Below are 16498 nucleotides of genomic sequence, written 5' to 3'. Positions count from 1 at the left end.
TCTGCACTACCTGAAGTCTCCGCGTTCGACACAAGGGCAGCCCCATGTAGAGGGCATTGCAGTAGTCTAATCTTGAGGTGACCGTTGCGTGGATCACAGTTGCTAGGTTGTCGCGTTCCAAGAAGGGAGCCAACTGCCTCGCCCTCTTGAGGTGGAAGAAGGCAGATCTTGCGGTGGTGGTTATCTGGGCCTCCATTGATAGCGAGGATTCCAGTAGCACCCCCAGGCTCTTGACCTTGCGCACTGGTATCAGTGGCGCACCGTCAAAAGCCGGCAGAGTAATCTCCCCTCCCGGTCCGTCCCGACCCACGCAAAGGACCTCAGTCTTCGTTGGGTTCAACTTCAACCCGCTCAGCCTGAGCCAGCCAGCCACGGCTTGTAACGCCCGGTCCAAATTTGTAGGGACATCACCAGTCCGGCCTTCCATCAGTAGATAGAGCTGGGTATCATCAGCGTACTGATGACAACCAAGCCCATACCTCCGGGCAAGCTGGGCAAGGGGGCGCATAAAGATATTGAACAAGATCGGGGAGAGAACTGCCCCCTGAGGCACCCCACAATGAAGCGGGTGTCTCTGAGACAGCTTCCCCCCAATTGCCACCCTTTGTCCCCGATTTTCAAGGAAGGAGGAGAGCCACTGTAAGGCTAGCCCCCGGATTCCTGCGTCGGCTCTTAAGGCTAGCCCCCGGATTCCTGCGTTGCTCTTAAGAGGTTTCTGATTCACTTTTAGCCTCTTCTCCGCTGGTTTCCCAACCTGTATGTGATCCTGGCACTGCTCCCATCACTTCATAATTTCCCATTCTGCTTGCTTCCCAGATTAATTTTACATGTATCTACCATTAACATTAATTTTGTGCACAAGTATCTACAGCTTGATCTCATCAGATCTCAGAAGCTAAGCTGGGTCACTACCTGGATGGGAGGCCATCAAGGACTCTGCAGAGGAAAGCAATAGCAAACCACCTATGCTTCTCACTTGCCTTGGAAGTCCTTCACTGTGACTTTGATGGAACTTTACACACACATGGTTCCTATATTTCCAAAAGAAAAACTCACTGGACAATTTATACAGCAAAAGACTAAAACCATGCTGTTAATATCTAACAAGGTAACAGCATACAACGGATTTTTTTTCCCTATGGAAGGGGACCTGTTCCCTCCCTTCTAGAGTACATGAACTGATCCAACTTACCCTACAGTCTGAGGCAGAACTGCACCATTTTAAGCCCTATGACTTCAACAGACTTAAAATGGTATAAGTATTTAGGTTACACAATCAGATTCCTATCTGAAACATTATATTAATGCACTAATATCGCCACTGACAAAATAGATTACCATAACAGCATTCATTAAGCAGTTACCATGTGTTCACACTTTACATATGTTATCACTGCAGTCATTACAATAGCCACATTTGTATTATATTCTTAATAAACTTAAATAGGCTGGACCATGTGTGTCTTAAAATGTAATGCCAGGTAGCCGAGAGATAAACTTTATAAAGGGCACAAACACAATTAAAACGTGCTTAAAAAATTAGCACTCTTGCAATATTTTGTTTATTTAACTGTCTCTGAAAACTGACACCTCTTGCTCTGAATTATCAAAATCTGGAGACAATGTCCGTGCTGTGCTGTAGTATGCTGTTCAGGTGTTGTTCACGGTTATACCAATAAAGGTTGTGTGATGATGAGGTGTTGTTCAGTTGTGTATCTGTGAATTCCTCCTTACTTTTGATTTACTGACATTCATTACAGAAATCTCATGGTCAATACTTTGAGTCTAAGACCCAGAGAAAAATAAGAAATGGCTGGGCGTTGCAAGCTTTTGTACATAAACTGCTTCATGTGCTGGTCAATCAATGGAGAAAATAGAGCCTTTATTCTGAAGTTTGACTGAACAAGCCTGGCAAAGCAAGCTGTGATGCAGAATGAAGCAAGAGAGAGAGAAGGAAGCAGACTACAGTGAGTTGCTTGTGGGCCTGATAAGAGCCCTCTGGGGGCCTGAGCAGGCCCACGGGCGGCATGTTTAACACCTCATACTAGAAGGTGACTTGCCTAAGTCCAGCTAATGAGTTTATGCAAGAGATGAAATTTGAATAGAAATCCTAGTTGTCATCTCAGTCTCTTAGCCATTAGACTGTGTCCAGACAGCCAATTTGATTGCACTTTATGGAGGGCTCATGTATGTTATTCCACCTTCCCTTCTGATGCAGACAACAATGAAGAAATGGAGGTTTAAGATGACTCCAGTCACCCAGAGTATTTTAATACAGACGTATATAGGCTATTCATTTAATCAGGATTCTAAAAGACTTTTAAAACCACTAAGATCCAAGTGAGTGGAAATTAAACCCACACACCAGCACTAGTACACCAGGCATGATCAGAGCCAACCCTCTATTCCCTAGAGCCAGTTTGGTGTAGTGCGTAAGTGTGCAGACTCTTATCGGAGAGAACCGGGTTTGATTCCCAACTTCTCCACTTGCAGCTGCTGGAATGGCCTTGGGTCAGCCATAGCTCTTGTAGGAATTGTCCTTGAAAGGGCAGCTTCTGGGAAAGCTCTCAGCCCCACCTACCTCACAGGGTGTCTATTGTGGGGGGAGAAGATATAGGAGATTGTAAGCTGCTCTGAGTCTCTGATTCAGAGAGAAGGGTGGGGTATAAATCTGCAGTCTTCTTCTTCTTCTTCTTCCCTATTGAGGTCCACCACAAATAGGGGAGAGAAGAAAGAAGGGAGAGTTAAGCATGTGCTTAAGCATGGCACCAGTTTGTGTGGTTAAGCCAGATGTCCGAATTTACCAAACATCAACTCTAATCATCATCATCCATACTAGATACCCTTACACAAACAAAAAGAAGCTTATACACCTTGTACTATGACTAGAGCAGAGTTTCCTGCCTATTAAAATGTAATATCGATACAATTATTTTCTTCTCACTTTATTACCAAGCCTGAAGCATCCAACCGATTTTAAAATACGTTTTACAAGCAACAAGCACCTTTTCGCTATGACCGGAGAGTCCAATTCATTACAGCAAGATTTACTCAGAGCAACCTAATACTGAAGCAAACAATCTGCATTTTCCACGTGGCTGATCAGGAAGTGCTGCCTAAGTACTTGCAGAACAGTTCGGTGGGGAAGATCAATTAAGTTGCTGATCTGTCTTGCAGCAACTGCACTGCCAACTATGGACATCTGGATGGGAACAAAGTATCACACAATTTAATTACAGGAGTGCTTTTGGGCTTCTATAAGCACCATATTTCATTTATTGGGCATAACAAAAAAAAAATGCCATCACTAACTTTTTGAAAAGTGTTACCAATACAAAACTCTTTTGCTTGTGTATGCTGTAATTTGACAAGATTCTACAGAACAATGGTATGTTGAGGCACGACACCCATCAATACTCCTGGATTACCCAGACATCAATTTATTTGTGCATATTGTAACAGATTACCAGACAAGGACACAATTCCAACCCGGTAAAGATACACATGTTCAGAGGACCATGGGTAATATATCCTATTGGAACATCTGGACTATCTTAAAATCACAAGGTGTTCCTTCCTGCCTGTTTTACTAGCTTGTACCACTTTTCCATTTAGTATCCCAGTCACTGGGAATTGTTGGTTTGATGTGGAAAACACAGGTTCATTTTTTTTAGTCAGCCTACAGAACTGTGTGCGGGCCTGTGCAAACCATCATTGTGACATCAACATACAAACAGCCATTTGACACCAGTGGGTGAGAATGAAATAATTTAAAATATATATGTAGCCTGTGAAGCCCGTAAAATATATATGTAGCCTATATGTAGAGGTGAAAATTCTCACCTACATTCTCATTTGGTTCAGAATTGTATGATGGTATGGAAAGTCAAAATGCTCTGATCCAGTGTAGCCCATTTTCTTATCTGAATGAAACAGTCAAACACACACAATTTTTTTTTTATAATTGGGGTTTAGGGGGACCACTTAGTCTCCTACTCCTCAACAAGGGAAATGCCTGAACTCAAGACTGCCATCCAGCATTGCCTTAGTCTATTAGGAAAGGATTTTAGGCTTGATCCCTGTTCTGGATGAAGAATTGCAGATTTATACCCCGCCCTTCTCTCTGAATTAGAGACTCAGAGCGGCTTACAGTCTCCGAAGTCTGCTCCAATTCGTGTTAGTTACATCAGTAACGCTGGTTTGCCATAGATCAGCTGTGACAACAGCACTTTATGCACACACAGGCTTGAAGGAACCACACAGTAAGCTTGATGAAACAACAAAGAAAAAGGTTTATTTGTTATTATGTGTCCATGCCTGTCTCTTTGTTCTCCTTTTCTCCAGCCCTCTCAGTATTACAGTACCAAAGTTATTGGAGAGCTCAGGCCTGAGAAAACATAACCATCACAAAACAGGTATCTTGTTTAACTCAGATTTATCCCCATATGAGCCTCGAAGGGCGTTGAGATCGGCCAACCAACACCTTCTGGTCATCCCTGGCCCCAAGGATGTCCGACTTATCTCGACTAGGGCCAGGGCCTTTTTGGCCCTGGCCCCAACCTGGTGGAATCAGCTCCCGGTGGAGGTACGGGCCCTGCCAGATTTGTTACCCTTCCGCAGGGCCTGCAAGACAGAGCTGTTCCACCAGGCATTTAGTTGAGGCAGGCGGGCGTCCTCTACTCTGTTGCTTACACTATCGGCTGCCCCCCACAGTGATCCATCATCTGAACCTTTATATTCGGGCCACTGAATGACTACACCTAAAGCTGCACTATGTGCCACCTGCCTCTGTTATTTAATGTTAATGTAATGCTGTTGTTTTAAATTGTATTTATTGGTCTTATTGATTTTATTATATGTGTCTGGTTTTTTATCTGTATGTGATCTGCTCTGAGCACGTCCGGGAAAGGGTGGAATATAAGTGAACCAAATAAATAAATAAATATTTTATTTTATTATTTTTATTTCATCAAATTTATATCCCGCCCTCCCCTGGCGGGCTCAGGGATTCTAACAACAGTTAAAAACAAAATAATATTATAACTGAAAGGCTTTTAACTGCTTTTGACATGAAGGACACTCAAACCCTACCTATCTACAAAATACCTGAAGTCCCTTGATGGACTTCCTAACAAGCAGATCTCCTAACTATTCTCCCACCAAAATCCAACAACCTTCAACTCTGTCAGTTGGCCAAAATTTAAAGAGCAAAAATAATCCATTTTCCCCCAACATTCTAATCCACAATTTGAAAATAATTAACTGAGGCGTTTGGACTTAAAACTCGAAACCGGCTATCACAGCAGGAAATGCAGAAATGGAAAACAGAGGTAATCTAAATGTTTCTTATGAAGCAAGTTACACTACACATAGTAGTAGTAGTTCTCTTCACTCTCCAAATTATTTCACTGTGAACCAGGACATTCCTGAAACAAATCTCTTCTCAATAATCAATTCACTAGTTAGCCTTAATTAAGAGGGCTTAATCTTTGGTTGCCTCCACCATCTGAAGTTAGTTGAGTGGCAACCCAAGAAAGGACCTTCTCAGTCATGACACCAAAACTTTTTAAACTCTCACCCTAGAGAGATTCACCTGTCTCCCTCTATTGATGTCTTTCACCAGTGGGTGAAGACTTCTTTGTTTTTCTGGCATATTCCAATAATGGTTACTGGCCCTCCTTCTGGTGTTAGTTATTTATGTGTTTTCAAATTGAATTGTTTCATAGCTTTAAATTTATTTTTAGTTGCTCAAATGTATTTATGTTCATCTTATGGAAAGGAAGCATATAAGTATTTAAAATAAATAGATAACGCACACTAGGCATTGTTGCATAGACTACAGTACTGTTACTTTTATAAAAAACCCTTCCTAAACCATTCCATTATATTATAGCCCTATTCCCTTTATAAAAATGTCCTCCTGAACCAGGGGTGGAATTCTAGCAGGAGTTCCTTTGCATATTAGATCACACTCCCCATGAGGTAGCCAATCCTCCAAGAGCTTACAAAAAAGAGCCTTGTAAGCTCTTGGAGGATCGGCTACATCAGTGGGGTGTGGCCTAATATGCAAAGGAGCTCCTGCTAGAATTCCACCCCTGTCCTGAACAATTACGTTTTGCACAGTTTGTGGAATGACAAAAGTGTAGGAGCTTTCAAGCAGGCAGCTCCGCAAGGTGAGGCCCATAATAGGGATTTTACATGTATGGCTTTTACTAATGTTTTAACTTGCTTCTTCAGAAATTTTAAAGACCACCTACTCCAACATGAATTTAATAGTATATGCTCATTACCAGCATGAGCCCCTAACTGTTTAAGGTACAGCCAGGTGAGTACAGGACCTTCTAGCTGTGGTGCTCAGCTCAGACTTTCAATTCTTTGTCTCACCAAAACTTGTGCCAGATCACTTCTATGCCCCCCTCCCCTTTGGGCATAACGTGTCAGTTTCAGCTCACCTTTGGCCTGCCTTAGTCATTTGACTCTGCTGAGTTTACCACATTTTTCTTATATCTTCATGTTCAAATCGTTACTGTTTCATCATTATCAATAATACTTTTTTGCATTATTACACACAGGGCTACCATATGAAGCAGAAAGACAGGTTTGAGGTGCCATTAATTAAGGCTACGTAGTGAATTTATGACTTGAGAAGAGTTCTGACTTTATAATACTATCCACTACACTGTGGAGGTACCAGTTCTCCTTTATTATATCTTTCATACTCAATAAAACATCCGCCATATCACCTCATTAAAAGACCAGCCTCTTTCCTTTTCTTAAATTGATCTGCTCAAGATCCATAAGCCGCATTACCACCTCGCTTTCTTCTCAGAATCATCAGGAATAGTTGCCAATGGAATAAGAAGTGTTGCAGATATTGTTATTTACCTCCCAATGCGAGAACAGAAGCAGAAATGATGTATCAGCTGCTTTGGGAGAATAGGATGGTTTATCATTATTATGAAAAAGTATAAATATCCCATGGGCAAGAAGGTGGTAATATAAACTGTAACGAAACCAAGAAGTAGCTATCCTGAAGATAAGCTGACAACGGCTTATGAATGAATGAGGCCATCACTAGATTACTCTAGAATGAGGCCATCACCAGAGACAACAGCATTGTCAAATAAAATTGGCATCCAGTTTGAGAAGAATGTCTTCATACAGGGTAAACCCATAACCAGACTAAGTTATAAAGCCTAGCTGAAATTCAGCTGTTCACAACTATGTTTCAATTGGCAAACATGACATGAAATTATGAAAAAACAGGACAACTACTTTCCAGATGTACCATAGGTTACCAGGTTGCTTTGCTCTGGTGAGATGAAAAGGATACAGGTGGAAGTGAAAGGATACAGGATTGAAGATTCACTTTAATTTGGTGTGGTTCAAATGAAAAATTAAGAACATTGCCTGAGACATCTTGCATCTCAGTCATAAGCATAATTTTTTATCAGAAAATCCCACACTTCCATTGGATTTAGTGCAAATAAAGAGTACTGCTTCATATAATAACTTCAGGCATATCTACCATTTCCAGATTTTTAATATAACAGATACAAAAATATTAATCCAATACTGAGTTAAACATACCTAAAAGCCCATTATTCCTCATTGCTCCAAGGCTGTAACACTGTCCCAGATGGGGACCAAAGGAAAACTAGAGGAAACTTTTTTATATACAGGTTATATTTATATTATACAATGTGAGAATTGTTATTGTAAATGCAAGACTTAAACTAAAGTTATAAAATAGTTAACCCAATAGTGACTTTATTCCATAGTGTTTTATGGGCTGATTTCTTCTAGTGGTCTTTCATATGCTATTTTTGGCAAAATGTTATCGCTTGCTACCAGCTTGGGTAAAACAGCATTATAGTACCAGTTCAAGTTTTTAAATTAACCTTTTTCTTTCCTAGCTTGGGCTCAATGATAATCAGTGGACAAGTGTTAAGTTTGCATATATTTACAGCAAACACAAACAAATGAGCACTGGCAGTATTTCTTCCCTGCTGTCTGAAAGGTGGCATATTTAGGGCTGTGCTGAATCTTAGCTCATTCTGTTTTTCAAAACAAAAGGGGGAGGGGATTTTCCCCCAATTCTAGAAATCCTGCAAGGGTTCGACTTGTTCACTGCTCAAATGCTTGTTTTGGTGCTATGCTGAGAGGCTGACAAGAGCCCCGTGGTGCAGAGTGGTAAAGCTGCAGTACTGCAGTCCTAAGCTCTGCTCATGACCTAAGTTCGATCCTGTCGGAAGCTGGGTTCAGGTAACCGGCTCAGGGTTGACTCAGTCTTCCATCAGAAGGAGGTCGGTAAAATGAGTATCCAGCTTGCTGGGGGGAAAGTGTAGATGGAAGGCAATGGCAAGCCACCCTGTAAAAAGTCTTGTTGTGAAAACATTGTGAAAGCAACATCACCCCAGAGTTGGAAACGACTGGTGCTTGCACAGGGGACTACCTTTACCTTTTTACCTGAGAGCCTGAATTTTTCTAAGGGGACAAGTTGCCTGGTTAATCCCAATCTCACCCACTCAGCAAACAAGAGATGCACATGAGGCCCCAGTACTACATGGCCAAAAATCTCATAAGAAGACACATCACAATGCCAGCTGGGTGTCAGGGCAATCGTTTTTGGATTACCACTGCCCTTCCTCTCAAATGGGTGAAAACTTTAAGGAGCAATTGACAAGAAGAGGCTGCTCCATAAACCAGCTCCTTCTTTCAGTTGTGCCCAAAAATGAAATTGAATGCAAATGCGCACGCCAAAAGAAACCCATCCTTTTACACAAATCTTTTACTGCAACTTGTCAAATACATCTTAAATTGACACTTGTTACATATCCACTTGTTACATATTGTTGCACTACATTCTAAGGGGAGATTTATAAATTAAAAAATAAGCATTGTGGCAACATTCATTTTAATGCTATCTTTCCCGAGCACATTCATTTAAAATTTGGCCATAAGGCTACCAATTTACCAGTTTCACTATGTACGGTAATAATGAATGGCTGCCATGTGTTTCCAACCCTTCACTGTCCATATTCCCAAATATCTAATTGGCTGCTTCCCACAGAATCCCCATAAGGCTAAGCATTAAGTTTTTATTTGTTGTAGATAAATTAAACCCTAACCATTGCGATTTTTTTTTGGTTACACTTACTTTCTATCCTGATAGTTCCCCAAAGGTAAAGTTGTTTTAATTTGAGTGCTTGGGATCACTTATGGCAACATCAATGTGTCCCTTCTTTTAGGTGAGGGAGAAAGGAAACCCAGAAAAATGTCTCCAAATGTACTTCAATATAGATGTCAAGCAAACAGGAACTGAAGTCTGCAGCAGAGAACTGAAAAATCCAGCCTCGCATTGTCACCCAATACTATACCGCTAGCCACTGTTCAAACAACTTCTGAAGTTGTGGCACAGAAGAGCAGACAAAAGGTTTTTTGTGTGTGTGTTTTTAAGGAAGAAGAAGAAAGTTCTACTACAAGTACAATTTTCTCATTGTGCTTGAAATACCACATGGTACTTCAATTCAATCATCCTCTGTTCCTCCTCATCCCACCCCAGAGTTTTCAAAGAATATTTGTTATATGAGAATTTTTAGAAAGCCTTTGACACATAGAAAATGCAGTTCTGGGAACTAGGTTTTGGCACAGAAGTTCTGAAGTATTCCCTATGTCGTCTCTGCAGGAAACCAAGTGAACTGTACATGGTGTGGAAAACAAAGCAACTTTCATCCACAGAAGATTGTAAAAAGACGACTTGCATCTAAAATTAGGGATTCCTCCTTGCCATGCTCTTTCCACTGGAAGAAGTCAATTGCCTATTCTGTTGGCCAGAGCTACCTTCGTCGAGTATCTCTGCAAGCAACTTCTGGACTTGGTCCAAAAATGCAAAAGAGGACATCTTAACCTTTTGGTGTTTACTGGCATTCATTTGTTCTCCTGTAATAGCAACCTGGCCAGGAGTCAACAGTAGCACAATTAAGACAAAATTGATCCAAAGGCTGATTCTGAGACATTTTCTGCACATGCTGCATTTTGAGTTGAGAGAGACTCTCCTTTCTAAAGGAAAGGAAAGCCCAGAGATAGCAGGCTTTCTATGTTTGGAATAAAATAAAGCCTTGCTCACAGAATTTCCATGTCCCATGCGCAGAAAGCTGTATGGTATGAGTGAAGCCAAGAAAATAAGTACAGAAATGGAAGAGCAAACGTTTTCAAAAAGTAAGGTTTACGAGTACAGAAGAAGAACAAGTTGAGAAAGAGAAGACCACTGAGGAAGACATTCCATTTCCCAGGGCAAAACAGAGTTTCTCAAACTTTGGCTACCTGTAGCCCATTTTTTTTTAAATTTAAATTGGAGGCCAGCTTTCCTCACTACCACTTCTTGGAAATCCATCCAAAAATTTTTGTCCTGTGCTTTCTGAGCAATGGTGATTCCATTAGACCAGGGGTGGGGAACAGTGGCTCTCCAGATGTTTTTTGCCTACAACTTCCATCAGCCCCAGCCATTGGCCATGCTAGCTGGGGCTGATGGGAGTTGTAGGCAAAAATACATCTGGAAAGCCACTGTTCCCCATCCCTGCATTAGACATTTCTTAATGCCTATTAGTGATTTCAAGGGTTGTATCAGAAAATTCCAGTGCTTTCTTCACTTTCAGTCACAGGATGATGATACAGAAAGGTGTTCTTTCCCCAATCAACCCTGCATATATCTACCTTCTTATTTTCCCCTTGGATGTCACAAGGTCACTAGCTCAAATGCAACATGTCCAAGGTAGATTTTTATTCCTTTCTTTCCAAGCCTTCCTCTTCTCAGACACACTCTATACCCATTGACAACTGAAGATCAAGGAAAGTCTTTATGTACTTTTTAGGTTTTTCTCTTATTTGATCTCTATATTTAAGCCACCACCAAGTCATGTAGCTGCTAACTTTACAACATTGCAAAAATTGTAGCTCTGGTTCACCATGCAATACTTGCTTTCCCATCAAACCTAAACTTGTCTGAGCGATCTAACAATATAAAATGCATCATTTATAACTTAGCTAGCATGTAAAATCCTTCTACATGATAAATTATGGAATTTAAAAGTATGAAAAGTTCATTTTATAAGAAATATATCCAATTATCAACAGCAAGTTGCAAAATGCTTCAGCCTGTACTACTACAGCACAAAATAGGAAAAATTTAAATTGAAAGTAGAAAATAAATTCTGTAGTACACAAAAAAGTGTATTAACTGGACAGAGACACTTTCATACTGTTACCATACATAGAACTGTTAGCATATTTGAATATCAAATTAAATGTCATAACAATGAAAAAAACTGGACTTTAATTTATTTAAACTAAACACATTACAGCATATTGTTACCAAAATTATTTACACGTTTAAACAAAAAATGTATACTTGAAAATATGTTGTAAATATCTACATTATACAACAACAACAACAACAACAAATTTTATTTGTATCCCGCCCTCCCCGCCGGAGCAGGCTCAGGGCGGCTAACAACATAGTTCAGGGTTGAATTATACAAATGGATAAAATTACATTAAATATTATAAGCATTTAATTAAAATCTGGTTAAGTTTTAAAATTAAATTAATTAGTTTTTAAAAGTGCTAATGCTAATACACATGATTTATAAGGTTGGAGTAACAGACTAGGATTTCAGAGTGACGGACTAGGATCTCTTAACCCCAAATTGGAATCCCCATTCTGCCATGGAAGCTCCCTGGGTGACCTACCTCACATTACTGCTGTTGTGAGGATAAGATGGAGCAGAGGAAAATGATGTAAGCTGCTTCGGGTTCTCATTGGGAAGAAAGGTAGGTACATATTAAATTATCACTACCTAATGCTGTAGCTGGGGAGGCAATGGAAAACCACCCCGTATAAAAAAGACTGCCGTGAAAACAGCATCACGCCAGAGTCGGAAACGACTGGTGCTTGCTGTAGCCTGTGTTACATAGAAATGTTCAAACTACTCATTTTGAGCTAAACTTTGTCTTTCGTTTAACTCATTCCCAAATAAAAAGGAAGGGTTTTTCACTGATCCCCAGCACTTCCTAATTTTTCTACTGGAAAAAGTGGATAGAGCCCTCAGATTTTTTAAAAATGCTATACATTTTGAGTGAGAAAAACATCAGCTTAAAAAAAAATTCCACTAATTATAAAAAATAACACAATTCACAGGGTTGTTTTTTTGTTTCCAGCACTACCTAAAATTCCCCAGTTTTGCCATGCAAAAAACTGCTGAAAGTCCTTAGAAGAAAAATGGAGGGAGGGGGGATTAAGGTTTTCCCAATTTTTCCTCACAACGTCATACCTCTAATCCCCTCCTCTTTATCTTGCTTGCCTCTACCAGTCATTCAGCTCACTCTTCTCTCTTACTTACCAGTGCCAGATCCCTTAAATCCCTCACTGGTTCCTTTTCCTATTCAGGAACCAAAGCTAAGATCTTCCTCAGAAGTCCTGCTCCCAGTGTCCTTAAGAGGTGCTGTCCCCCGCCCCCACCCCCACCCAGAAGTGGCTTCTCACTTCCAGAACTTCCTTTCCCATCAGGCTTTCCCCCTAACTCTCTCAGCTGCCAAGCCAAAATGTTTTATTTTACCCAGGCTTTTAAGTAACATTATTTCATAGTCTGCCTTTGGCTAGAGTACTGTTTGAGAAGACTCTTTTTAAGCCATTGCATGTTTAGTGCTGTTTTTATGTCCTGGCAGGATTTCTAGTTGTTAACAACTTGCACTGATTTTATTCCATTTTATTTTGTAAACTGCCTTAACCATGTTCTCTGAGGATGCGGTATAGACATTTTCTAAAAACAAACAAAAATGAATTCCTCTCCATTGAAGTCCTCCATAGCCCCACCCACCCCCATCTTCTCTCTCCTCTCACAGCCTGATACATGCTTGCCCTCTCCCACAGAACCACCCTCTGCTACCAAAAGATTTCCTCACTTCCTCATACTCTGCAATTTCTCCCTTTCTGTCCCCTTCTGCTTGAAACTGCTTCATAAACTGTCACCCCTCACAGTTCCTTCAACAGCCACCTTTTACTTGAAGCCTTTGGCACAGGCTTCTTCCCTTGCCAAAACTAGACTTGTTACGGAAGCAAAGGCATATTCTCCCCCTTTTGATTCTGTCTCCACTTTTCTCCTTTATGTCACCTTCCCTATACCAGTATTAAGTAGTAAGCTCTCCAGAGCAGGCATCTGTCACTTTCCCCCCTGTAAAGTACCATGAACACTGACTGCCCTTTGTAAATAACAACAGAAAGCCTGCAGCATTTTGCTAAAATGAGGGTTAAAAGTGCTGTAAACTTGGTTTTCATGTATTTCATGCACCTGTAGCCATTAATGCAGGCTGCAGATAAGCATTTGGACTTTTTGATATTTTTCTCTAATGTAACTACCAAGACCAGTAATTGCAGTATTTGTCATAATCTTAAATGGTAATGTTTTGTTCACATTTATATCACATTTCCACTTTCCATGACCACAAGCAACTTGATGCAGCAAGGCAAGATGCAGTTACAGACAGGGGCTCACAAATCAGAAAACAGACTAAGAGAATCACATTTTTCTACACTGAACCTTTTAATTTCTAATGTGTGCTAAAAAAACCCAGAATGTCTCTCATCACTGCATAATGTTAGCAGTTAATCAGCCACATTTGGATTAACTCACTGGTGGTTATCAGAGCAATTCTAAGGAGTTACATCCTTCTGAGTCCAGTAAAGTCAATAGGCATAAAAGGGTGCAATGCTGCCAAAGTGTGAATGGGAAATGCTCTTAATGAAGTTACTTTCTACAAGTCTTCTTGTAACCTCAGAAACGTTAAAGAGCTTTCATAGATAACTCACCTTACTAAATATAACTCAAAAGCTCCTTGTCCATCTTTCCAATGCCTACTTAGGAAACACTATTACTTATCTATGGTAGCAAATTTCAGAACCAAAGGAAGTGTTTAACTATGGGTAACACAGAGGGAAGGGAAGAGCCACATGCACTCTACACAAGTTCTACACAGAACTATGTAGGAGATACTGAAGTGTCACAAAGGTGCATAAACCACTGGGATTTGGGGACGTGACAAGACGGGGAAAGAAGGAGTTAAAAGAAATAACTGAAATCACATTTTGTTACCTAGAAATCTTCCATCTCACAATAAGAGCAATCTTGATGCAATTACACCAGAAGAGACAATCTTCACATGCTCAAAGGCACTCTTATGCATCACTGCATCATGTGTGCCACAGACAAAATTTATTCTTACCAATGCTGGAAATGTTTTTCATTTAAAAAAACATATGTACATTCACAATGACCAAAAATTGGCTTTGGGGTTCAGTCCATGTGCAATCTACCATTTAAGTATGAGGCAAACAAAATTAATTCAAAATATTCTCTCTGAGTAGTAACATGTTGCTGAGTAGAACACACACATCTTGCTTTTCTTGTACTCTTCTGGTCAGAAATCTTAAACTCCCACTTGCCATATGCTCAACCTATGAACTACAGCAGACAATGAGCACAGAGAGGGGAGTGTGTGACGCTCCTCGCTGAAGAAATCTAATAGGAACATGTGTGAGGTTCTGTGTGTATGTGTCAATTTAAACAAAGGTTCGATTCAAAAATAAACCCCGGTTTAAATACTAATACAGATGAGACTGGTATGTTTTACACACAACAGCCTTTCACAAACAACAGGAGACGAACTGATAAGAGCTGGGAAGGAATCAGAAACAAGGGCTGAGCATCGCGGAGGAGAGAAATGGGTGTGATGGGGCGGTGGGGAGAGAACAAGTCTACCTCCTTCTTCTTTTGGCCTCCCCCGAACTCGACACAGAGGAAAAGGAGGAGGAAGAGAAGGCAGCTCCTCGCAGGCAGGTGCAGCACCAGCCGCCGTGATGATGCCATGGCTTCCAAGCGGCGCCCAACCAGCCTCTTCCACAGTACCTGCAAACGCCGTTATCCACGCCACCTTCTCCCTTGCTGATTGGACTCTGTCGGGAGCCAATCGTAACGCAGCCTTCGGCGCAAAGCAGCTTGGGAAATGTAGTGTTCTTGAGGCACCCAGTATTCCTCAACTGTTGTCTGTGCCGTTCCCCCCACGCACACTTGCATCCTGGATATATGCTTTTTGTATGAAACGAGCCTACTCAGAAGGAAACCCTGTTTTGTTCAGTAGTGCTGGCTCCCAAGGAAGCGAGCAGAGAATTGTAAGCAGCCTCAAAAAATATAATCCTGGACCTGCATCAAAAGCAAGTTCATTCTTTTGGCCTCAGCACTTAGATAGCAGATTAAGCGAACAGTGATGCAAACAGATAAAACAGATGGTGCAGATTGCCAGTAACCAATGCAATTTAATTAATAGAAGCCAGCATGTATAGTGATTAGGGAGACTATTGGTTCGAATCCCCATTTTAACAAATCAGAGTTGCCAGCCTCCAGGTAAGGAATAGAAATCTCCCAAGCGGGGGCCTGCTTCTGCTAACTGCCCATGCGTTGTTTTAGTGGCAGGGAATGGAGGGCTGTGGCAAGCTCACCACCACCCTCTCTTCCCCACCAGTAAAATAACGCGCAGACTGGCAGCAGAAGCAGGCCCCTGCATGAGTTAAGGGCCTAAAAAGCAGCTGATCCACGGGCCCTTTAAGTAGCTGGGGGCTGCTTCTGCTGCCAGGAGCAGCTCTAGGGCAAATAGGCCCAAGGCAGGTGACCCCCCCCCCCCGCAACCCCTGCTGCCGTGCTCCGCTCTCCTCCACCTACTGCTGTGGCACTCTGCTCGCTTGCCCCCGCCATTGCACTCTGCTCCCCCTCCCCCCCACGCTCGCCGTGACTGCTGCCGGCCCACGTGCTGTTTTAGTGGCAGGGAAGGGAGGACAGTGGTGAGCTCACCGCCTCCCTCTCTTCCCCACCAGTAAAATAATGCACAGGCCAGCAGCAGAAGCAGCCCCCAGTCCCCGCGCTAGTTAAAGGGCCCGTGGATCAGCTGATTGGCAGGTCCTTTAACTCAGGCTGGAGGCTGGGACTGCTTATGCTCCCTGCCCCCAAAGTGACCTCTCCACTGTTCTGGAGCCATGGCAGAGGCCCCTGGGGCTGGTTGAGGCCCCAGAGTCATGGGGGCCTCTTCCAGAAGTCAGGGGGCTTTGGGGAGGGACGGTGGCTCAGTGGTAGAGCATCTGCTTGGTAAGCAGAAGGTCCCAGGTTCAATCCCTGGCATCTCCCAAAAAGGGTCCAGGCAAATAGGTGTGAAAACCCTCAGCTTGAGACCCTGGAGAGCCGCTGCCAGTCTGAGAAGACAATACTGACTTTGATGGACCAAGGGTCTGATTTAGTATAAGGCAGCTTCAGATGTCCATATGTTCACTAATAATGTTCATATGTCCATATATGTCCATATGCCCCCTGGTGGCTAGCCACCATGATGATACCATGGCTTCCAAGCAGCGCCCAACCAGCCTCTTGCATAGTACCTGCAAACATGTTATCAC

General features: G+C 41.9%; 1 protein-coding gene across 2 annotated transcripts in view; it reads right to left on the bottom strand.

The window, feature by feature from the left end:
* The window catches only part of TUSC3 (tumor suppressor candidate 3), a 187421-nt gene extending 172418 nt beyond the window's left edge, over window positions 1–15003 (bottom strand). Inside the window, exon 1 of one of the 2 annotated variants that reach the window (XM_060246403.1) lies at window positions 14817–15003. In XM_060246403.1, coding sequence (XP_060102386.1) covers window positions 14817–14924 — 108 coding nt within the window. In that variant the 5' untranslated portion in view covers window positions 14925–15003. The remainder of the gene's footprint in view (window positions 1–14816) is intronic. The other variant, XM_060246404.1, reaches the window with a different exon arrangement.
* Between the last annotated feature and the right edge of the window lie 1495 nt (window positions 15004–16498).

This window comes from Heteronotia binoei, chromosome 9 (assembly GCF_032191835.1).
Source record: "Heteronotia binoei isolate CCM8104 ecotype False Entrance Well chromosome 9, APGP_CSIRO_Hbin_v1, whole genome shotgun sequence".
Lineage (NCBI taxonomy): Eukaryota > Metazoa > Chordata > Lepidosauria > Squamata > Gekkonidae > Heteronotia > Heteronotia binoei.
Note: the sequence above shows the minus strand (reverse complement) of the source record. Positions and strands in the feature narration are given on the sequence as shown.